This window comes from Phasianus colchicus, chromosome 22 (assembly GCF_987193195.1).
Source record: "Phasianus colchicus chromosome 22, bPhaCol1.hap1.1, whole genome shotgun sequence".
NCBI lineage: Eukaryota > Metazoa > Chordata > Aves > Galliformes > Phasianidae > Phasianus > Phasianus colchicus.
Window position 1 is genome coordinate 7,308,751 of NC_143457.1, and position 24,347 is coordinate 7,333,097.

At 42.6% G+C, this 24,347-nt stretch overlaps 2 protein-coding genes and 1 long non-coding RNA gene across 9 annotated transcripts in view; 2 read left to right on the forward strand and 1 right to left on the reverse strand.

Annotated features, from left to right (window-relative positions):
• Window positions 1-1,006: 1,006 nt before the first annotated feature.
• ERRFI1 (ERBB receptor feedback inhibitor 1) lies at window positions 1,007-9,300 on the reverse strand. Of its 4 annotated transcripts, none has more exons than XM_090123235.1 (4): window positions 7,524-8,709; window positions 4,314-4,509; window positions 4,119-4,195; window positions 1,007-3,573 (listed from the first exon to the last, which is right to left on the reverse strand). In XM_090123235.1, the coding sequence occupies exons 1-4, from the start codon at window positions 7,597-7,599 to the stop codon at window positions 2,375-2,377; spliced, it is 1,548 nt and encodes a 515-aa protein (XP_089979361.1). In that variant the 5' UTR covers window positions 7,600-8,709; the 3' UTR covers window positions 1,007-2,374. The 4 variants fall into 4 exon arrangements, with proteins under 4 accessions (XP_089979361.1, XP_089979359.1, XP_089979360.1 ...); XM_090123233.1 differs by lacking the exon at window positions 7,524-8,709 and adding an exon at window positions 9,229-9,300 and having other exon boundaries at window positions 1,008-3,573; XM_090123234.1 differs by lacking the exon at window positions 7,524-8,709 and adding an exon at window positions 9,138-9,251 and having other exon boundaries at window positions 1,008-3,573.
• On the forward strand, window positions 1,698-6,671 carry LOC149915274 (uncharacterized). The gene is made up of 3 exons (XR_016459447.1): window positions 1,698-1,786; window positions 3,487-3,581; window positions 6,474-6,671. It is a non-coding gene; the product is annotated as an uncharacterized LOC149915274 (long non-coding RNA).
• The window catches only part of SLC45A1 (solute carrier family 45 member 1), a 36,031-nt gene continuing 20,937 nt past the window's right edge, over window positions 9,254-24,347 (forward strand). The window contains exon 1 of one of the 4 annotated variants that reach the window (XM_090123219.1): window positions 9,254-9,346. The gene's annotated coding sequence lies outside the window, so the exon portion shown is untranslated. Of the gene's footprint in view, window positions 9,347-9,408; window positions 9,484-24,347 lie in introns of those variants that run through there. The other 3 variants (XM_090123221.1, XM_031613618.2, XM_090123222.1) reach the window with 3 other exon arrangements.

Sequence of the window (24,347 nt, forward strand, 5' to 3'; positions counted from 1 at the left end):
AACACTTGCAGGAAAGGAGTATGCAAGTCTTTTTTTTTTTTTTTCCTCCTTTTTACTGTGTGGTATCTGGATGGGGATACTTTGTCCTATGCAGGGGGTGGCTTAGCTGCTAACTTGAGAGTAAATGCTATGCAGGGCAGAACTATGATGGAGGCCTTTCAAGTGTCTCAAGGTAAGAAGGAATAAGCTCACAGCTCATCATGAGCAGCAGCTCTTGGCTCTGCACACAACCACCTAAAATTCAAACCCTATATTTGAATGTGGTGCTATGACCACTGCCTGGGGAACCCATTTCATGCTTGCCGCCCTCTGGTGAAGAACAGTTTCCTAGCCTACTTTTCACCAAGCATAATTCCAAGGATGGTAATAACCTGCTTGTTTTCTGAAATAACCTCATTCACAGAAAGTATGGACTCTGGACTACCAGTTCAAGGCAAGTATTTACCCCCATGCAAATCTGAGACCAGAAATGCATGATGCTTCATTATCTGAGTTGTGGATAAGGTTACTACGGTTAAACGTGTACTTTGTGATGAATATTAGCAACTGCTTTTTTCTTTTAAGCAATAAATGAAAAAATTCTGATTAACGAAGTTCTTTTCATGCTTAAAATGATTAACTCCTATTTAGTCACCCTTAAATATACAACTTAGTTCTTTTTTAACAGTTGAGAAACTTAAGTCAGGAAATCTACTTCCCTCTTTTCTGTAAGACAGTACCTAGTGTGCTATGGGTGACTTTGGAAATAGCAAAGGTTTTTAATTGTGATAGACTATATAATGCTTTATTGCCAGGCAAAGATTACACACTAAGCTATTAGTTAGTGAGGAGGAATCAGAATTAATTTGTGCAGTGTTTTTTGAATGCTTTGACAGCAGTGCTAAGTGGAAGCTGAACTCAGCATTTATTGCATGTTAAGCATTTTCCATTTTGATTTTCCCAGTAAATGCAAAGCTGAAATGCAAAATTGCATAGAGTATTCAATGAAGCAAAAAACAAAATGTATCATAAATAAGTATATTATAACTTTATTAAACTCAAGACATGACAATATCCAAAATACAAAGTGAATTCTTCTTTATTCAATACTGTACATGATGCAGAAATATCAGTGCATTTCTATAGCATGTATTTCACCTTCATTTAGTTTGTACTAAAACAAAAAGTAAGCTTTAAAATAGCTCAAACATCTCATTCAGCAGTTCAAATTGTAAACAGCTTGTCTGTTTCTGTTAGGAGGAACACGTTCATCTTTTGTACCTCCATTAAAGAGCACCCTTTCTTCTGTGCTTATCTGCAAGAGGATAAATGTAATCGTGAGAAACTGCTAATGCACAAACGTGGCAACTCAATGAACTTTACTAGAACACAGAAGCAGAACGAGGAAAAATTAAACAGCAAGAAACAGTGTCAGAAGCAGAGACAGATAGGAGTGACACTGTTCATAAGTGGAATCATATTTTTTTCCCCATACTCTCCTCCTCTCCTAAAATACTGAATAGAAACCAGAACACAAGACCAGCTTGTGTTAATACACCCAATATCAGATGCAAGATGAGCATGTAGTTGTTGTGGCCTACTTATAGCAGTCATATACTTGCTGATATCCTCTGCCACTTTTATACCTTTTTAGGATCCAGCAGGAAAAGAGCAGCAGCAGCAGAAGCTTAGCAATATCTGGTCCATATCTGTTTCTCATAGGAAGAACTGCAAAATTGAGCCAAGTGTCCAGGAACTAAAAGAATCCACAAAGCCTATCTCAGTTCCATGCTGCTTCACTTTGAAAGTAAGTCTACTGGTTACCAATTAAGTTGTAAAATGGATTCAATATTCTAAAAATATTTTCAGTATGCTCAACAGGCCTGAAAGTTATCAGTTATCTATGTGATATTGCAGTCACCTTCTTACCAGGTTGGCATATCATAATGAAAGAGAACAGAATCTCTTCCTGGCAGAGTTACTGTGCAAAAGAAATTTTAGAAATGCCTGATATGAAAACTGTGCTGCATTATCTGCTCTGTTGTCAGGTTTGTAAGAAACTCATAAGCAAAGTTAGATTTTTTTAGACTTATTTTGATAACGTGACTACCAAATACACTTATCTAAGGTAGCATATAACTGGCCAACTGCAACTACCATCTCTGTATGTTTCTGTGCAATCTTTGTCAGTTTTCAGGTATACGTACCAAGACAAAAAAACAGTCTTAAGAAACATACCAGAGAGATGCAGCCTAAGAGTACTTTACCATCCACTATCTAGTTCTCAAAGAACAAACCTGTCCTAGTTTATTTGAGAACCCTAAAATTTTTTTTAACATGGTAGAATTTGGCTCCATCCATCCTCAACAATCCAGATGAGTTGTGCTCCCATAGACTATGGAGAAACAACATAAGACAGATGTTTTCGTTTCAGATGACCAGTTATGTCCATTCTAGGTTTTGAGTCCAGTCTTGTTGGGACTGAAGTGGCCATGCAGTCACCAGACCAGGACTGAACCTCTGTATTAGAACTAGTTTCTTCTGCCTCCCTGAAGAATTTCTCATACTTGTCCAGATAGGGAGGCCTTTCAGGCAGCAGATAATAGTGTGTTGAACTGGCCTTCTTACCATTTTCAATAATTGGAAGAATGCAAGGGACCCTGTTGGAAGATCCTTCACTATTTTGTCTTTGTAGAGCTTTGTTGCTGACATATTTAGGATCAGGTGCAAAACTTTGGGTGGGGGGCATAACCCCATTGAGGTATGATGGCAGGCTTTTAGGACTTGGAGTACGGGAATTACTACGAGACAAAGGTTCTCTAGGGGGTACTTTAGGAGGCCTGTCTTCATCACTGTATGCGCTAGAAGCAACTTCTGCTGACCACCTTCTGTAATCTGGTTTGAGAGCCCTTGGAGGGATGGGAACCCTCGGGGGGATCTCTGGTTTATCTTCATCAGAGTTTGGAGAAGACCTGTTTAAGTGTCCAGATAGTCTTGCTACTGGTTTATTAAGAGAGCCAGCTGGTCCTGAATGGGACCTTCGCAAACGTCGATGCAGCTGCTGTGGAGGAGGGTAGATACTGGATATGCATCCACTTAGGCTTTGTGTAGGGTTGGCATCTTCTGGTTTTGGTCCTGTTGGAGCATCAAAATATGCATAGTTGATTTGTCCGCAACCTCTAAAGCTCCGCCGACTGGAACCACTGGATTTAAAAGGAGGAAGTCCATAATCTTCTAACAAGAAGTCCGTATCTGAGCTAGTCAGGAATTCCACTTCTCTGTCAACCTCATCTGGAGTAATATCCTCAGGGACAGGTAGAGGGGGCAGTGGCCTGGAGCTACGATCATGGGAGGATGCAGACAGAAATTGAATTGGCCCATTCTTTATTGGCATATGAGGAGGTGTTTCTTCAGAAACACAGCCCGTGGTTAATGACAGTTTACTAAAGCCAGGAATGAGCTGGTCTTCACATCTTGAAAATGGCTGCTCATTTTTGGGACTTACAGGAGCTGGACTAGATTTCTGAGACGGGACTTGGATGCAACTTTCAGCAAAGCTGTGCTCGTTTGTGGAAACGCAGTTGGAGGAGTGCCCTAAAAAGGTGAGAAAGTCTTAGAAACTTTTCTAAGTGACATTTTGCCACTGCATATTTAACTGTTTAAATCCTTCTAATGCAACAAGTAACTAATTCTTGCTTAACAATGCCAGAAACAAGCATTAGTTAGTATAGGTCTCTTTTAGTCTGGCAGTTATGTGCTTAGTAAGGGGATCAGCTGATTACCATGTCTGAGGCCACTGCTCCAGTTAAATGAGGTAGTTAAGAGACCTCGTGCACGAACGTTAAAATCAAGCTGCAGCTGAAAAGATCCCAAAAGACAGCAAATGGGATTTTACTAATTTTTTTTAATTATTAAATCAGGATTGTAAGGAATCTCAGAGGCTTGTAAATATAAGGGAAAGTGTGGTGTTATTCTTAATCACACTCTTTTAAATGAGGTTTAATAGTAGTATTTTCTTGAAATGTCTGCATTCTGTCACCAGAGGGCAGCCTTACATCCAAATTAAGAAAACATTCAGGATCTTACCCAAGACACATCCATGACAGTACCTAAAGATATGTGTCAGTCGTTATACTTACCAATGGATGGTAAATGCTGCTCTGCTGATGGATTCAAGTTATATGCCACTGCTATGGGATCCATGTTAAAGAAAGTACTGAAAAAGGAATCAAAAGTCTTCACTGTAAATAAGCCACAGGCTGGTACCAGTAGAAGTATTCTTAATACTACTTTTCATATACATGACAGTTCAATAAATCAAGCATTACACTCACTTCTCAAATCCACTGTGGCTACCCCAGCAGGTTTTCAGACCCCCCATGCCTTGACTAGCATGAAGAAATCCAGTTTTCAGTGGGACTCTCATTTCCTGAGCAGCAACTCCTGCAGTTGACATTGTGTACTGCTCTGTGATGTCTCCCAATTCTAGAAACTCACAGGGAGTGACAGGCTTCTTGCAGTTTGCATTCCCTGCCAAATAAAGAAAGGGATATAAATATCAGAAATGCAAGTATGAGTTAACTCTGATCTGAACTTAGAGGGCCTCAAGGAACTAAATCTCTCCATAAAAAGGCTGTCTCTGTGCCTACCAGTAGGAAAACTTTACAAAACGTGTTACTTTGTTAAGATTTTCAGCTACCAGCCTATTGATATATGCAAACCACTCACCAAACTCAATTTACTATTTTAGCCAGAATTCCAAAACTGCTTTTATAGAAAGCATCACAGTGCTTTAAAACAGACACAATTCTCTAGCTATTTATTTACAGCCAGAAACTTAGTGTCTTGAAATCATCTCCATTTAAATTGAAATACAACAGGGCAGTTTATTTCAGAAGTCAAACAAGTGAGGGCCAACTACATCAATGCACTACACGCACCATGAAAACCCCTACACAGTATGGCAGTGCAAGAAAATAGTGCAGAAATAGGTAGAAGCTTATAATGATGGTACATGTTCAAAAATGAACCAGCTCTTCTATGCAGACGTGTCATCTTTTTCCTTTAAGAGGAAAGATTCATTACACCTACCTGTGACGGGTGGCCAACCTTTAAGCAGGATTAATTTGTAATCTAATGCCAACATTTGCCTTTCAGAAAGGACTGTTTGACAAAGAAGTTTGTCATCCTTTTCCAAATGTTGAACTGAGCCCAGTATTGATCTTCCAAGCAAATAATATCTGAAGTATAGTTTCTCATTACATATGCTTATAATTTGGAATACTTAATGACATTCTCTTTAAGAGCATGAAGTTTTCTTAATCACAACTGCCAGCGATTACAGAACAGAAGCGGTTTTATTTCCTAGCTGACACTGGAGAGTTTTACCCAGCAACTTCAGAATCCTAGACAGGAGGAGATTGGCGAGATTGGCTTTAATGGACGTGAACAGGGCCCCAGCCAGCATTCTGTGGCAGCACAGTTTTAAGGTCTTGGTTGCACTGATTTTAGGGAAGAGCCTGTTTTTCTCTTCCAAGCAACCTCCTTAAAACCTAACTTAACCCAGGTAACTTTTGTGTAATGCAGTGAAGTCAGACCCTTCCTAGTAATGGGATTTGCACATTTTCTAAGTAAAAATAAACACTCTGTTTCAGAAAGTAATGATGTAGCTATGCTTAGCAAAATTAGTTCAAAAATCCCCAGTAATTCTGTAACAGCAGCTCCTTCGTTATTGTTCTGCAAGTGCAAGCAAAACCATTTCCAGGGAAGGTGGAGACTAGAGAAATCTGTCCATGTTGAAGACTTGTGAAGCACAGTACAAAACTGTACCAATTCTAAAATTACATTTGTCTTATCATTAACACGACTCACAAACAAAACACCAATCCCAGCAGCTCACGCTACTCAGATTTTTTCACATCTTGCAGATCCCAGACTGATAGTAATGTAGATGAATGACTATGAAGGATTTTGCCCTTCCATTCCAGTATTTAAGTCCAATATAAGTCACACATGGAAATCACTGGTAAAGAACACTGAATAGTCAGCAAATGATAGTGTTCTACCTCAGTGAGCACACAAGATCTGACTAGAGCATGAGACATTGATTAGGATATTAAAAAAATGAGACAGGAAGGGGGGGTGGCACTGCTGTCATTTGAGAGCACATGTAATGTGTTTGCTATGATAACACAGCCCTTGCAGGGCCTGTTAAGAGGCCCAACCTCCATCAGATCCCACGCCAAAACTACTGCTAATAATTACTGTGTCAGCTTTGTGAATGCTGTCTAAATCTCAGCTCTCAAGACTGATAGTTGCACAATTGCCTCTCTGAAATCCCTCTGGAATGTCAAGTGCAATTTTGGAGATGAATTTAAATATTTACATACTCTAGGAAAAGGTAATTTTTTTTTTTCAATAGATGCTGTTATTTTTGAAAATAAAACAGACATTTTACTGCCTGCACCTAACAACCCCTCTCTGTGAATGCACAGAAGGTGACTTGTCAAATACTTCAATGAGGAGCTGAGAATGGATGGAGTTATGAAACTGTCCCCCATGCCTCCAGTCAGGAGTACCACGAGAGGTAAGCGACTCACATAACTGCACGCTGCTTTCCTCAGTCCTGAGCTCAGAGAGTTGAAGTACAATTTTAAAACACGCGTAGATTTGGACAAACTATCTGAAAGGCCGGAAGGATATCTAATGGAGGAGTTTTCATTTTAACTGTTGGCCTGATAACGTGTCTTCAAAGATTTAAGGATCTATATTTACCATAAATAATATCAGGCATTAGCTAAAGAAAGTGGACGCCACGCAGTTACGCAGCATTCTGAATCCCTCGTGCCTGTTTACTCCTCATTTGCACAACGTGTGTTACTCAGAATGGGTTTCCGGTTGCTCTGCTCATCTGTCCTACTTCCACATGGATTCTGGCACTTAGATCCCAGCACTCTGAGTGTTTCTGAAGCTGGTACAGTTTCAGTGCTATTCAAAAGGGACGTGGTTAGTCCAAAATAAAACTACAGCTACTAATGCTACAGTGTAATATAAACCGTAGCAATTCCAGCGTTTGAGCGCACTGGGAAACAACCATCACCATCCAATATATAGTTTTCATGCTGTATGGATCACTAATTACTGTAGCCACACTATAAGCATTCTTCCGCTTAGGAAGGAAGCAGCATTTTCACATACCTTAGCTCAGGACAATCACTGATAACAAAACCTTGTTACTCTGTTCCCTGTTCACACCCCATTCCCATTGCTACAACCTATTTGAGGCAAACTAGTTTCATAATAAGGGAAACTGGATTCTGGTTTGTACAACATCTACAGACATTTCACATAGTGGATATGGCTGTTGTGAAGATTTTCCCAAATTCCTACACCAATCTTGGACAAACTTTATAAATGCAACATTGGCAAACAACTCATGCATGGCTTGTAAGACACAAGAAAGCGTGGGAGTGAGATCTCCTTAACACTTCTGGGAGGGGAAAAAATATGTGGCTACCTTAAATTGACAACTTATTTTTGCTCACCTTGCCACCACGTATCTGTAATGAATCTCAAAAGCAATTCACAGGAGGAGGGGCACATTTTTGCACTACAAGTCATCCACTCTAGCTAGCTGTTCCTTATTTGACGATGTGATGTAATTTCCTTTCCCCCATCCTCTGACTTTCTATTTAGCACAAATATCTGAGATAGAACCACTCCTTCTGATATTCAAGTGTTTTGGACTTCCAATAGGACTTACCCTAAATTACCTTATTACATTTACTGCAATACTTAGACCAAAACCAAAAGTCAATCTGAAACAAACAAAAACCCCAAATCCCCTCAATAAACTTTGTTCTATCATGGTCACATAATCCCTTAAGTACTTTTGTCTTTTCTGCAACCACATAACTGCCACTGAGCAACAACAGTCTCAAAGAAGGTTGCTTTAAATCTGCTGCCAAGCAGAAATGGACCATTCTGCTGTAGAACATCTCAGATGATGCCCACTTGGTGCAGACAGAAAACTGCTGCTCAGATCACGCCAAGCCGCAAACACAACATATTCCACAACTCTGACACAGAAGGTGATGGGCAGAAAGGCAAATCACCAGACCAGAGAATAGATCAGGATTCTAACAGTCATCTCTGCAGGGTTACATTGAAGCAGCTCATCAGGGAGTTGGGTTCAGGTAAAGCTCTGGCTGCCATTTCACGGTCCTGTACAGCAAACCGGGAGGATCTTGCAAGGCACCAGCAGAAAGCTAATAATTAAACAGCAAGACAATAGCCTTGCCTCTGCTTGTCAAGTTTGAGATGCGTGTTTAAGGTACGGTTCTTTGCCCTCCTAAAAACGTTAACGTGAGAACGGCCGGCTTAAGTTCAGGAAACAATTCCCAGCCATAAGTGCAGCATCAGCCGCACTGCGATACGTTTTAACGTGCTGAGAAGGGGAGCTGCTCTCCTGTGAAATAACAGCTGTGCTGCTGAGCGACGGGCACGGGGCTTTGTCAAGAAGCCCCCTCGAAAAGCAGGCCTTCGTGCAGTGACCGAATGAACCTCCCGTGCGGATTAATTACCGCGGGCAGAAAATAAACCGGACACAAAGCGACGTGGGAGAGCGGAGCAGCCCGAGCTGTGCGGAGCGCGCGCAGCGGCGGCTCCTGAAAATACAAGGCGAGCGCGGCCGGAACGGAGGAAGCAGCACGCGCCGTTCCGCCCGCCCGCCCCCTCCCGCACTGCCGCCGCCGCCTCGCCCCGCACCCCCGGGGTGGGCCGCACCGCCGGGACGGCGGCTCCGAACCGGCGCTCTGCCGCGCGGCCCAACCGACCCTCGCCGTCTCCCGAGGACCGCCCGCCCGCCCCGGCTCCTACTCCGCTCTCCCCATCGGCGGAGCGGCTCCAGGCCGAGTCCCGGCGGTGCCGCCGCTTACCCCGATGCCGCGCAGCTCCGCATGTCCCCGTGCGGCCGCCGACGCGACGCGCATGCGCCCAACCGCAGCAGCGCCCGGCAGTGCTGCGCCGCGGGCCGCCCGCCGCCCTTATAGCAGGAGGAGGGGCCGTACGGAGCACCGCCCCGCGCGCCGCGCCCCCCTCTCCCCGCACTGCGCGCGCGTCAGAAAAAGCCTTTGATGCGGCGACGGTCGCGCGCGTGCCTGAAGCGGTCGCGGCTCCCGAGCGGCGCTGCGGGGTACGGCCGGGAAGCGCCAGCAGCGCGAGAACCGGCCCTGGTGCGCCGGCCCCCACCTTCACGCCAGAGGGCCCGCCGGCTCCGGCGGAGCGGAAGTGGCGCTCAGTAGGTGGGCTCCAGCTGGGGTGAGGCGGAAGTGGGCCGGGCCAACTTGGACTTCCGCCGGCACTTCCGGTATGCGTTTCCGGTCTGCTGCAGCCGGGGTGGGGGAGCTCCACGCCCCCGTAGGCGGTGGCAGCGCGGGAAGCAGTTTGGCCCCGCCCCGCCCCTCCCCGCCCGGAACGAGCGGCTGCCGAGCTCCCGCGCTGCCGGTGAGACGCGCTGCGGCTTTTGTGTCTGCGCTCCGATCCCTGTCGGTGTCTGAGGCGTTCTGTGTGGAAATGATGGCTGTGTGTGAGGGACGGCCAGTGCTCGCCTTCAGGCGTTTGAGGCTCGAATGCTTCATCAGCGCTAAAAGACAGCGATAACAAAAAGATACTCCGCCCTAAAGGAAATGAAAAGACTGGCTCTGTTGGAGGAATTGCTCCTGCGAGCCTCGTCTTTCCGGGGCTTTGGGTTAATTCTCATGTACCGTTGCTTACTAGTTTGAAAACTTTTCATTAAATCTGCTTTGTGCCCTCATTGCTTTGGTGGGCAAAGGGCTCTGAAATCCCCAACGACGAGAAAACTGCCAAGAAAATGCATTCCCTCTTGTTGCAGGGTGTGTGACGTCAGGTCACAGCTGAGATTTGTGTCTCCTCCTGCACATGCAACTTAAAGTTCTGTTACATTTAAGTTGTCCTGTTTGCATAAATGTGCTGAGCAGTAAGGTGGCCTGGTTTTGGTTTTGGTTCTGGTGTGTTCATCTGTGTATTTAGTGATGGTGCGAATAACCCTAAATGCGGTTGTGGCTAAATGCAGGAGATGAGCCTTCTGTAAGATGGGCTTCATAGCACTGAGATGGCTTCAGTAGGATGAATTGCTGCAGTGGCCTCTTCTGGTGCAAACCAAGCAGTAACGGGTGCTCAGGTTTTTAACTTGTTTGTACCTGGGAAACTTTGGCTCATGGAGATGACGTTCAAGGTCTGCCTGGAAATGATGATACCTCATAGCTTCTGTGCTTCTATCAGTGTTATTTTGTCAAGTAGTTTAGCATTTGGGTAAATTGCAAGTAATGCAATTGAATTTTTCTCTTACTACTCTTAGTTTTTGTTCACTGAAGTCCCGTTTCATTTAATTATTGATTACTTTACTGGATAAAAACATTTATCAATGATGTCACTTGCTGTTGGAATATACTGAAGAAGTAAAACATCATAATCTCCTTGTAATAGATTCTGTGCTAACTTGTGTGCAGAGAAAATTGATTTCTGTACTGACAGTTACATTGTAGTTTCTACCCTTTCATTGTGATATACAGTATTTCAGAACTTTTCAACCACCCGCAGTTCTGTTGGCAAGTGTGAACTACTCCCTGCAATTTGGTAACTGACTTAAAGACTAACTCCTAAGTAACCTTAGTCCTTCTAGTTGTTTAATATTGTAGTAGAAATGCTAAGTCACGGCTTGAAGCAGTGAGGAGCACCTGGTTGGGAAGGCAGGGCCGGCCCAGGGGAGCTCAGGTGTATGCAATGTACTGAGTGATGGAAGGGATGGAGCCAGGATTCTTCCCAGCCCTCATTTAAGAGCTGGTGGTGGAGATGAGCATGTGATCTTCTTAATGATCTTGTTCCTTTGGTAAGTTCTTACTTTTACCACTTAACATTTTCAGTTGTTATTTCTGTTTGAGCGGAGAAAGTTAAAAATGTCAGCAGCTGGAGCAATGAAAGGTGCAGCATCTTCTTGAGAAGCTACAAAATGGGGAAATTACATTTCATGTTAAGATACTAACTTGGGAAGTAACATACCTGACGTTCTATATTAAATATGTGTGTATATATTGCTCTTATATGGTCATTCTATAGACTGTCACATTCTATGAATAGTAACTTCATTTTAAAATAGGTGCTGCTATATTATAGCTTAATTCTACTTATGTGTGCAAGCTGCTGTTGAGCAGGAAGCTTGTATGGATTTTTTTCTCCTTTCAGTTTTTGTTGTGTGTGCCTCCAATTTGGTTACCTGAAAGGGAATGAGTAACTAAGATAGTCTTCTTTCCTGCCTTGTTGATGACTAGAAGAGGTAATTGAGGTAAGTAATCAGAGAGGAAAAATCCTTTCTGAAGAGAGGCAAACAAGGTGTAAGTTAGATCCAGCAGAGCTCGTTTTTGTGTGACTAGTGATGTGAATGGAGGTAGCTTAGATATGCTTCTACAGCACCTCCAGAGGTGCTCCTGCAGAGCTGAGATAATCTGTATCTTCAGTTACTTTAAATGTAGTTTTTATCAGCCCCATAGTAAGGGGTTGTTTGGGAAAGGAAAACCTAGCAAGAAGCAGCACAGAAGATGGTCTGTGAACAAACCTTTCTATTGTGGAATGTTCTGAATTTAATTTATATGGTAGATTAATACTGAACACATTGGCCTCTGCTTGGGTGCTGGATTCCAAAATGAATGAGTTGTGTCCCTCATGAATGAGTTGTGTCCCTCAGTTGTGATTTTTCCATGAAAATCACAACTTTTTACTTCAAGCAGAATAAGGATGTGTCTAGTAGAAATTAAACAGAGTGTGATCCTTATGTATCTTTATGCCTCATTCAGGTCCTCAGCTTCTGTTCTGCTTTGTGGTAGTCTGACAGAGCATTCTAAATATGAATGCTGAGGTTAAGAAGTCTGGATAGCTCTCTCCTATCATTGTGATGTACACATTATGAGAATGTAACCAACGTACACAGTAGCTAAAATTCGTAGTTACTGAAGTTTTCAAGATCGGTCAGTTTGGAGTGAGGGAAATGAACTGGAGCGTGTGTTAATATGAAGGAAATCATAATATGTACAGGGTGCAACAAAACTGCTATAGTTTCACTGAACTGATAGCAAATTAAAGTCTGTCATGCAGCAGTAGTAAATTCATGCTGCACAAGTCGATGAATTTTCTCACCCAAATTGGAAGCGGATAAATTTGATATTCCTTTGCACAGTGAGAAGTAATGTTATGCAGCGTTCTGTGGTACATAGTTTGGGGTTGAGAAAGATGTGCGGGTGTGCAAGGAAAGGACAGGGACAGTGAGTTTGAGTAAGGTATATCTAGATTAGTAGTGCAGGCTCTCAGATTGCAGTGGCACCGATATGGCACTGTGTAGTCCTGATGCTGAAATCCAGCCTTGTACACAGCCTGAATAATGGGCCCTGGATGAACTCGACTTTAAAGCAATTGGATAATGCTAAATTGCCTCTTAAGTCATCTGTACAAGCTGACACAGATAGCAAATCTTTTATGCTTCAGGCACATGGAAGTGGTTTGTGGTGCAAAGATAGTATTTAAAGTGGAAGTACAGAATGGCTTTGGTGAGCTCTCATCTGCACACCCTCATTACATCTCTGAGCACTGCAAACACCGGAAGCATTAACATGGGCTGAAAAACTGGGCACACAGAGACTGAAGGAAAACACTCATTAAGGTTGCAGAGGAAGTGCCTTGTGTGGAGAGGACGTTTTCTTTTTTTTCTCCATGCTAGGGGCAATATTGCCTTAGACTGACATCAGATTTGGCTATTCTTAGGGCATGTATGTATTTTCCTTTCCTTGTCACGTTTAGACCAGATACTCCCATCATTTTCTGCCTGTGTAACTGGGCACACAGCACAAGCTTCAGCTCAGATTCCTGTCTACATAGATACTCTGAATCCTTTTGGAAAGGACCACTCATTCTTTAAGTTCGGAGCCAGTAAAGAAGGGCACGGGATTAGGAGAGCACTGCGAAACTTGTTTCATTGTAAGGATTCATTGTTGTAAATGATGAACATATGCTTATTTCACTGGTCAGATTTGTACGAACGCAATTATAGCAGGCAGGTATAGGGTAGAATGAGTGTGCTGCATTTCCAGTTTAGCCAGAAGACCCACAGAAGGGAGGAAACTCATGGGTCAGTAAGGGAGGGCTAAATTAGAGGTTAGCATATGCAAGTGTCTAGACAGCAAATACAGACATACTGCAAAAGTCGGTCTGTCAGGGAGTGGAGAGTGTAGATTAAAAAGCCATTTCAAAGGCATGTTGCCTGGATGGGGTAATCATGTGCTTAGGCTTTTTCAGTACATAAGCATAAGCTAAGTGAGGGAAGAGATCAAAAAAGGACACAAAGATTGACGCAGATTCTGTAGCAGCTTAGACTGGAATGGAACTTGATAAATTAAAAATAGGTAGTTGTTCACACTTGTGTTTCCCAGAAATGGCCACAGTCCCATCTGTTTTTCACTCTCTATCCAGTACACTGGAATGTCTCAAAGAAATGTTACATAAATACTGCTGACGTAGGCGCGTTGTTATACAGCTCTTCCAAATCGAGTTCCTTGTTGCTTTCAGGCACACAAACGGGTCGCCAGAAAGCCTCACTCTGCTGTGCTGGAATACCCACAGCTTGTGCTGCTTTGGTATTAATTGGATTCTTTCAGGGCAGTGTTGAGAAACTTCCAACTGCAGTTCATTGGGAGGACCATTTGAAACGGAGGGGTTGACTCAAATCCCAGTCAATATTTCTCTTCCCAGAGCCAACGGGCTGTGTGCCAGCTGATGGGCTCAGCGTGTTTGTATGGCCTTTAGATGCAGTGTTTCTATGGGAGTGCTGTGTTTTACTTTGGGGGAGTTCCTGGAATGTACTCACTTGCAATGTTCGGAGGTCTGCAGCTGAAGTTTGTTTTCATCCTTCCCAAGAATTTATCCTAGTCTGTTACCTTAGTTTACTACTGTTTCTTTTCCAACGTGCTTTTTTTATCATGGTGAGCTCACTACATAGATGTCTTATGGGTATCCAAGGATGTAAGGGATGTGTGGTGTATCAGGCTGGCAGCAGTGGGAGGTGCCAGCTGTGGGTGCTCTGTGCACTGCAGCAGTGATTTCAGATGAAAAGATACAGAGCAAGAAGCGATGGTTAGAAGCAGTGCTGAGTGCATTGTTGTAGAAATGTATAGTTCAGTATTTTGGCTTCTAGACACTATAAAGCTCCTTTTATTCGCATTTCATGTTCTGCCTGAGCAGCTCATGAGGAGGGGACACAGTAGTCTGCTGACTGCTTTTACTCTGAGGCGGGTGTTTGTATTTGCACTACTGGTTCTTTATTATGGACATCCCCATGAGACTGCTGTTGGATTTGGTTGTGTTTTGTTGTCACCTCAGAAAGCAGACATGATTTTAATGTCTCTTCATGAATGAGTTACAATTTCAGGGCCTAAAGTTTGCTTGGATGAGGTATGAGTTTGTGTGATTTTCTGAAGAGCTGAGCACTTGAAGATCAGGTTACCTTAAAACATTTCAAAATGAACATCTAAAGCATGGATGTCACTCACAGATACTTGTCATAGGAATATGCACACACACGTGTCTGTATAGGACATATCTCAGCTCTAAATGTGCACAGCAGCGCTGGTTGCAAGCAGGTGAAAAGGGCAGAAAAGCTGCTGTGATCACAGTAAATCTCAGAAAAACCTTTTTGTACAACACTTTGCCATCTCTTCCCTCTCCCAGCTTGTGGTGGTGAAGGTTGTGTGGGTTTCTGTTTGTTTGCTTTTTTTCTTTTCAAACTTCATTGGTTGGATTCATTTGGACAGAAGCTGAGCTTCCTCCTGCATCCAACGCCCACACAGACCATATTTCGGGCTGTTGAGAAATATTGCAGAGTAAACTCTGGTGCGCAGTTCGTACTTTTGAACCTTGTAGCAATTGCTGGAAGTTGCAGCTGTCATCAATGCAAGTTAGTAGAAAAAGCAAGGCTGGGGATACGCTGAGTGGCAGAATGTACTTAATTACATTAAAATAAACTAAAGTGTCTCATTGCCAGAATTCCTGCTGTTTTATTATGTTTTTAAGAGATTACTTATGCATGATACGTTTTTTATATTTTCAGTGTATTGAATCTCCTATGAAGTCTGGCAAGAAAAAAACAAAAAAAAAATTGTCCAGAGTTTATTGGTGCTGGCATTGTTGTAAGAACAGCCATCTGCATTCAGGAGTGAGAAAAAGGCTCTAGGAGGCTCTTGGTCTGTTCTCTCATCCTGTTCCTGGATCGTATGTGTTTGTTATCCTTCCATCTCCTCGTTTGCTATCCCAGTATGCTCACAGACACAGGAAGAATCATTTTCTTTGAAGCTTTGCAACTGTGAATCCTACTCCAGGTAAACTTTAAAATTTCCAGGAAGACATAAGTACTTCTCCTTAAACATAATGAGTTTGTCATTTTCTCCTTCTCTAATTGGCACTTTCCATTCTAATCAACCAACACCCACAAACTACACAGCCACATGATCTTTTCAGTTAATACAAATCGTCATTTCCAGTCCAATAGACTGAGTTAATTGTGCAAACCTGCAACACACCCATAAAGCACCTATCTAGTTTGTTATGCAATGATGAATCATGAAGGAAATCTGGAGTGTAATTACAGTGATGTAAAGATAGTAGAATGAAGCCAGAATCAAAGTATAAATGATAATCATCTGTATTAAATGTGTGTTTCTGTATGCTGTTTTCAGAAACTACCTACACGATAGCTTATCTGGCTGCTGCACACATGCCTGGCACATGTTTTGACAAGTTAAAAAATGACCTGCCAACCTGTAAATAAGCTGAACAAAATCTGCCATCAAAATACTTTTTTGATGAAGCAAAGGCATGTGACTCAGATTTGACACACGGGCTCTCTCTAATGCTGGTGTGATTTGTCAGTTTTCTGGAAGATTAAAAATAAGCTTCCTGAAAGTCTAAAAATCAGGCTTTTATGAAGGGTCTGTGATATGATTTCTAGTATTGCAGATTTTTACCTCCTGCTTTCTTTATCCTCTCACTCTAGCAAGGAAAGATGCTGTCTGTATATCAATGGGGAATGGTGGGATTTTGCAGAGGACAAATTTTTCTAGTGTTAAGTTAATGATTTCTCTTAAACCCTCTTCTTATGGCTTTGAAAATAAGCTTTACACACACACACACACACAGAGATCTGTGTGCTCAGTACTCTGCCAGCACACTGTTGCACGTTCCCCCATGCTGCTCACTGCCTATGGGAATGTTTGTCTGCTCATATGCTTGTCCCCAGTGTACACCAAACACCAGTGATAACCTCTGGTAAACACATTTTTCCTTGTCCATCACAATGGTATTGTATTCCAGTGCAGTAATTGACAGCAGTTGAGCTGTGCTGTCTCCTGATGCCAGCTGGCTCTCTCCCAAGAGACAGCCTGTATTTCAATGGAAAACCTAATCCAGAAGTACATGTAGTGAAAGTACAAATTCATGTATCTTAAAACAAACAGATAAGGCTTAAGGAAAGAGTGGCTTTAAATAGTCCATGTCCTAGTAAATTAACCATTAAAAGTGCTGCTTCAGGGCAGGATGAGCTCATAGTACTCTGAAAGGTTGGTTCTGAATCTCCTTGTGCCTCAGCAGCGAATGATGGAGAAGGAAGACCTGAAGCAGGTAGTGGCCATAAGTCATCATTTGTGACATCTCAGTAGAGCTGACCGCTAAATCCATAGCAGGCAATGGACAGAAGACAAAGGTTTGCTCTGCTCCATTTCTGCTGAGTGCTTTCTTTGTATTTGCTAGTGGTTTGTATTAGAGGCAGTACACAGGGCTGAAGTTGAGTAAAATATATGTTAAACAAATTGTGTTTGATGTAAAACAAAATGTACAGTAATACATCAGAACACATTGCCAGGTGAGGATAAGATGCTCCTTGTGTAAACAACCCCACCACAAGACAGTCAGGTACAAGGATATTGGCAGATGCCTCAGTGTAGTTCTTCCCTCAGTTTGTTTACTGAGGAATTGTTCTTAGTGCCCTTCAACACATGCTTTGAAATTGCTGTGGGCAGTAAGATAAACTAAACTCAGCCTAGAGGAAAGAAATTGCTTTAAGCTTTACCTTTTCCTCTGCCAGGTGTGACTAGCCAAAGTTGCCACCTGTGTCCATGTGACTGATTGATCTGCAGTTCATTTCAGTGCCTGGTAGCTGGGCTTTGTACCCTACGTGACAACTCCCGAGTTCCTGTGATTCTCCAGAAGCTTTCTGCTATATGGAATCTTCAGAACACACTTTGCATTTTTAGAAATTGAGGAACCTGAGACTATTAAATGCCATAGAAGGTACATTAAATATATTTAATCACTTGAATTTACAGTTTCTGGTAAATTGCTTATACTGTCCCATTGCTATCCATACTTGAGAGAAGATGAAGCAGCTTGTTTTTACACCAGTTATGGTAGCTGGTCCTTGTTTTGTAAGGAAGGTATCAACAGTGTTACTTGACAAACAAGTGGATGGGAAGACATGTCGTGAGAGTCATTACTTTTTGGTGTCAAAGTGAAAGGATTGGCTTGATGATTTGTCCTGATAGCTGAGTGACTCAAAGTCATCTGATGTATGATCCAATCGCTGGATTTGGGCTTAAGGTAGCTGGGATATCCCAGTCTGTAATATCTTTGCTTGTAAGGTTGAATTCTTTTCTCCCCTTGGGTGGGGGTGTGGAAGCAGTCTGTCAGTGTTTGCTGTCAGTTACTATAAATTCACTTGGAATTCCTTCAGGGAAGACTTACACAGCGGGACTGCATCCCTCATTTGCCTGAAGTTCTTTGGAAATTGGCACGTGCCACAGGAGTTGTGATAGTGTTGCCTCATAGTGGAAGCTGTGCCTTCATCTGCGCTACTCTGTCAGGTAGTCTCCAGGGCAGGATCTGGAAGCAAACTATATGCCAGCTCAGGACATCTTTCTGTGATGTTCTGTAGAATGCTGCAGAAGAGAGGAAGGATGAGATTCCAGTGCTGCTTTTGGATGCAGAATGTGAAAGTCCAATCTTGGGCCTTGAAGAAATTCAAGCAGAAGAGGTGGCATGGGATCTTTCTTTGCAGGAATGTACAGGCATTCTTAGGTCATAGCCCTGAGATAGCTGGTGTGATCTGATGATCCCACCTGGAGAAAGAGGTCGGACGAGGGACCTCCTGAGGCCCCCACCACTCTAATTTGTCATATGATCCAATTCATATTAAAAGCAGGAAAACAGAAAGCTTTAGGTGTGTCTTAGTCCAGCTCGCTTGAATTTAATTTATCTGCATGACCCTGTGCATTGTTTACTTCAACAGTTCTTAAAATGAACATAGCAATTAACTTTTGAAAACTTCCCTTCCATAAATGAATGATAAACCAAGGAACTAAATGCATTGGATTTCTTGTTTTAAATGGTGCATAAAGCCATCTTAAAACTTCAGAAGAAGTCATATTTCTCAATAAGAACCTCAGAACAGAAGGTGACTGCTGCTAAAGACGGAATTTTCCAACTGCCAGTCCCAGCTGCAGATAACATCCTATTAATTTGCTGGAAAAATAGTGTACTTTTTGTATACAGAGCTAGCAATGGCTAGAGAGCTATGTTTGATATTAGATTGTAAACATATCAAACTATGATGCAGTTGCAGGACTGCCCAAAAGTATGCCTGTGCAAGGAACTGGGATTACATGCAACAGGGAATCCTAAGGATTTTTATTTAGGCAAAACAAAGGAAGATAAAAAAAGGGCACTGTTGACTTGACCGTTGCTTGAGTTGAGGCAGGAGGAGTGGGACAGGGCAGCCAGTTGGCCAAAGGTGGGGGTGTTGGCTGAGCCCTACTTGAGAAGTGCTGGAGGCACCTGGCACAGAAGGCTCTGGCCCTGGGGGTGGTTGGGAGGCCGAGTGCGCGCCAGACGCAGCCCAGCAGTTGACTCACAGTTTGGCAGGCACTGCACTGATGGCAGCTGCTGCTTAGCATTGCATTAGGAGTGCTCAACTGGCAAGAGAAATGAAAAGCTGTATGTGAAGCGTTCTTTGTTGCTAAGATGCTGGTTCTGGTAACCTGGGAGGGAAAAGGTTAAGTATAGGTGCTGCACACAGTGTCACAGTTACAGCCTTCCCTGGGCCTCTGGCCAGCAAAGCCAGTATTTCAGGTCGGATAGGATTTAGGAGAGGCTAGCCTTCCTCTTCAGTGTGTTAGATCTGGCTGCTCAGAAGAAACTGAACTGGAAAACCAATGAGAGAAGAGCTGAGGCTGTGTCACCTTTAGTGATGCTTTTCTGTAGAAATGGGGAAGATGCAATTGTGCTTCATCTGTATATAACTGAGTGAGGAAATGAAGCCATTCGTTCTTTGAGGATGCTGTGGCCTTGGCAGAGGTGGCCATACCAACCTTCTGAGGAGGATGCTTACTGCTGCCTTTCATACAAGCAGAGCTGCCATTTGCATTGGAGAAGATGGTTTACAAGTCCTTTGTGATGGTGGCAATACTGAGAGCTGCTTGCCTGCAGTCCTTCCTTGAGGATGATTCCAGCCCAGGGATGTGACTTGTGGTTTTTATTTTTGTTTAGCAGTGCTCCTCTCATCACTCTAACTACTTAGCAGATTTTGTAAGGAAATTTCCTTCAGAACAAGCAAGTCCTTAAGGATAGGACAAGGGAGACAAGTCAATTTACTGAGCCATATTCAACCCCACTTGCCTCTTATCTGCAGATGAGATGGGCTATTACCTAAAACCCATGTTAGAGAATTTCTGAAGTGTTGGCATTTCTACCTATTGATCTTGCCTCCCCAGCTGTCCCCTCTTGGTCACTGCTAGTTGTTCTTACCAAAAGATTTGTTTTCCTCAGGTATAAAACTAACAGCTCAGACATTTTCCAGGGTTATGAAGATGTAAGAGCTGGCCCTTATAGAGGCTCTGCTGTAACTCTGATGGTAGTGATTTCTCCATAGCAGAGGCACTGGAGCCAGGGTGATTGCTTAAAGTGCAGTGGGTGTCATTGGCCTCAAAGTGACGGGGAATTGCACATGGGAAACTTGATAACCAGATCAGCTCTTTCTCTGTAAGAAAAGTTCCTATTTGCATGTAGGATTAATATTTAACTTATTATTGCTTTAGGGAAGCTGGTACTGACAACTCGTTTAGAGAACACAGAATTAGATGGATCCTTTTCTTCTGGTCCAGAGTATCTACTTATTGCCACCAGTGATGGAAAGATTACCTCTTTCAGTGCTCATTCAATGTCTGACATTTTGAACATGGAGCTGTGTCAGGGGAAGGTCAGGTGAGGGGTTAAGAAAAGGTTCTGCACCAAAGCAGGTGGGCATGGCACAGGCTGCCCAGGGCAGTGGGCACAGCCCCGAGCTGCTGGACCTCAGGGAGCTTTTGGACAATGCTTTCTGAAACATGCTTTGAATTTTGGGTGGTTCCACATGGACCCGGGGTTGGACATGATGATCCTTACGGGTTCCATTTGGCTTGGGGTATTCTGTGATTATATGAAGTAATAAGGCACTTTCCACAGCTCCAGCCTCCACTTGGCTAACCCAGTTGTTTCTTAAAAGTCTGTACCAAAAAAGTATGTGTAAACTTCCTTTGTTAATCAGAGGAAAATGAAAAGCACATTGCGACTGATTCTTCTGCATGGAATGCTGAGAGAGGAAACTGGAATTTCTACTTTCCTACCACTGGTTCTGTGAACAAATCATTTCTGTTTTTGATTGACCAGAGAGACTTAAGTAAGGAAGAGTCTGTGAAGCTAAGGTATCATCTATTGCTTTGTCAGACCTCTGGAGCATTTGTGGCCATCAAGGATGAGCAGCACAGAGGATCTGAGCAGATTTTCATCAAGTGGAAACATTGTGAGTTCAAGTAATAGCATCCCTAAGTATAAAAGTACAATAAAAGCTTCTGGTGAGGAAGAGAAATATATGTGCACAAAAAACAAAGTAGTAATTGGAGATAATCAGTCTCGGGAGATGGAGCCTCTGAGAACTCTAGATTCTCTCTCTTATTTGTGGGAGGTGGTGCGCTCAGTGTATACTGATCAGAGAAGAATTCATTGCTCAGCTACTTGCTATTCTCCTTTGCTGTTCTTCTCCCATTGCCCTCTACCAAACACCAGACATAAGTGCTATACAGAAACTACAGCTTCATCTGTGTGACTCAGAGGTTGTTGGGAACCACCTATACACCAGCCAGATGCCACTGCAAAGGGCTGTGAAGCAAGACTACTTTATTCAGTAGTGTAGCAAACTGCTTGCTGGAGATCCAAGACTTATATCCATTAATACTCATTCGTTCATTTAATCTTAAGAGCTGTACAGTACAGCATCAGCTCAGATCTTCTGTCCAAGTACAGGCAGATTCCAAACCATGTAGATAATAGTGGATGCTTTTCTTAACTGCATGTTAAAGCTTTTTGTTTCCACCTCAGACTTGAGAGAGACTTATTCCCCTGACAAATACCTAGGTGCTTTGAGCAGGCTTGGTGTTAATCTACAGTGCTGCATCTCCTGCTTGATGGAGAGGCTTTCAGGAAGACCTACTAAGATAGCAAGCTTTGAAGTTTCATTTTTGACAGAATGAGTGACAAAGTCAATAAAGGCTGCATAACTGATACGAGTGTTTGTAATTTAGTAGATTTAATGAGGGATTGGAAATGAATTGTTTTGATGCAAAACACTCAAGCCTGGTCTTATGCTTCCTGTAAGACGTAAGACACTCTGTGTGTCTTGAGGTGGAAGCTTTCTGCATGAAGATCTAATGTAGAAATGCTTCTGATTTAATGAATATATATGTCTAAACATGGAGAAGCACAGATCATGGAACTCAGATTGATTGGAGTGTACGTGGATGAGTCATTGCCTAGTGGAGACGTAGTAGGGTCATAACCGTGCTTACACTGTGTGCTCAGTTAGGGAAATATTGGCCTGTAGTGGAAGAATACAGGCAGAGTTGCACAAAGCTCTAAGAGGTGCCAAGTCTTTTGTTCATGACTCACTGAGGCAGTGGCAGCTTACACTCACTCTCCCTGACTAATGCAGGAATTATTCCCAAGTGTTCAAAGAATATTGGAGGTTACTAGTTCAGAATTTTTATGTGACATCATTTTCTTGTAACAGCTGACTCACCGGGTCAGTTTGCTCGGCAAGTAAGCCAATGATACGTGAGGTATCAGGGTATACCTGCATTGTTCAACTAACAGTACAGTTTGCTCCGTGTTTTAATTACCTCTTAATTCTTTCCTAGAGGTAGAGAGAGGGCAGCAGTACCTGCAGGCGGGCTGTGAGTCTTAAATAGAAATAAAGGATGGGGGGGAGGGGGATTTATATTGTGGATTTAAAAAAAACAAACAAGCAATTTTTTTCTCCAGAATCTCATTGTATGTGATTTTGTGTACAGGAAGCAGTTTCTTTTATTTGTAAAGCAATGTGCTGTTGGCTGAATGGAGAGAGAAAAGGCCAATGTGGAAGAATTGGTCTTTAGGTGTAATGCTAAAAGCTGAGGCATGTTTATCCCTAAAGATCTCAGGTTCTGAATGCACTATAGGCATTTGACAAAACTGAATAATTAAAGGCAATCCTAATGGCTTATTTTCCCCTAGCTATTTAAATCTTTCACGAGCCTGTCAGTTACAAGCATCAAGAACAGAACATTGCCTGTAGTTGTAAGGAATATTTGCATCACGGGGAGAATGATTACCTGGTTATACATCTGCTAAGCACTAGGATTCTCATATGGGAAGGCATGCCTGACAAAAAGAGAATACTATTTCAGTGTTCCTCCTACTGATCTCTGCATATATATTGAAAAACAAAACACTTTCTGCTTATTCCAGTTAGAAGCTCACAGTGTGATTACATTGAATGTTTACATATTTTCAGTAAGACCTTCAAATAACCAGTAAACAGGAGGGAAGTTCTCTATTCTGTAGCAAAACCAAACTGCCTTATGTTTAGTCCTACCAGGACACAATTTAGTTTGTTCTGAGCATATGAACTACTCCAGATAGGCATTTTCACTGCATTCTTGGTGTGAATTACTTGGTGTGTTTCTCTAGGTTACAATTAAGTCATCATTTCCCACAAGAAGTGTGTGTTTTGGAACCTTCTGTAATGGGGGAACATAATGTTCTTTCTAAAAGGGTTTATCAGCTGGAACAAAATGAACTGCCTTGGTCTTGGTCAAGACTGATGGATTTTGATGGTGACAACGTGGTGCTGCTGAGATTACCCTGTGATTTTTCCCTACATTTGTAAGGTAACAGCATAGTAATGGTGAATCTATCATCTGGTCCAATAGTGCTGGTGAAATTAGGCCTTTTTGAAAATAGATAGTGGAGACAGGACCCATCATCTGGGGTATGTCTGTGCGTCACCTGTACTAGAGAAAAATCAGGCAAGATCAACTGCATTCAAAAGGAATTTAAAATCAGATTATTTTAATGCAAATTAGAGATTGGTTTTAATTGATGCTACTGAGATGCTGCGAAGAAAATGTAGTATCTGGGACATGTTAGAAGGCCCATCTTTTTTTTGCCCCAGAGATCCGTGGTGTATTTGATGTGCACTGAACAAGTTAACTTGCAGCTTGTTCACCTTTGGAAGGTGATTTAGAAAGTGATGTTCTCTGCCTGTTCTTAGGCTCAGGCTGTTTCTCCTGATGTGGAGAGAAATTATTTCAGAACTAGAGCCAGAGGCACTGCTGATTCATTTGCATTATCTGTCTTTTGCACCTGGAATCAATCAGCACAAAGAAAATTCCCCTGCTGTGCTCTGTCTCACCCTACTGAGACCTTCTAGAAAATATTTTTCTTAAAAAATAAGTCTGCTTTCTGTTGTGACTCAAAGGAATTAATAGTTTATTGCTGAGGGGCTTGAATGTAGCAGTGTTTTCTTGCATTGCAGGAAAAAATCAACGTCTTGAAGTCTCCACTAAAGTCTCTGGCAAACAAACAGTAATGTCCTCTATGTTCAGCACGTTGTATTTGATCTACATAGATATATATAGATATGATGCTCAAAGGACATCAGATGCTGCATCCGTCTGTTTAAAGCAAGGCCCTTCAGGCTAATGTAGTCAGGACAGGAAGGAAATTAAAATAATAGAAGAGGGATTAGTAGTTGTAGAAAAAATAATCTGAAAGTTTTATTTTCTCTGCTTTAGTTATGCCTACGTGTCTGTATGGGAGAAGAGAATTCACTAACTCTCATTATGATCAGAGGGTATGGTATAGTTGTATAGGGAACACTTCGTGGCTTATTCAATTATCTGCAGTATTCA

Excerpts from the sequence above, each read along its gene's own strand:
- ERRFI1 (XM_090123235.1), bottom strand. The coding sequence starts at position 7,599 with ATGACTTGTAGTGCAAAAATGTGCCCCTCCTCCTGTGAATTGCTTTTG. Across the intron at positions 4,510-7,523 it reads TACAGATACGTGGTGGCAAG|GGAATGCAAACTGCAAGAAG; the intron begins GTGAGCAAAAAT and ends TTTATTTGGCAG. Across the intron at positions 4,196-4,313 it reads AGCCACAGTGGATTTGAGAA|TACTTTCTTTAACATGGATC; the intron begins GTGAGTGTAATG and ends TTCCTTTTTCAG.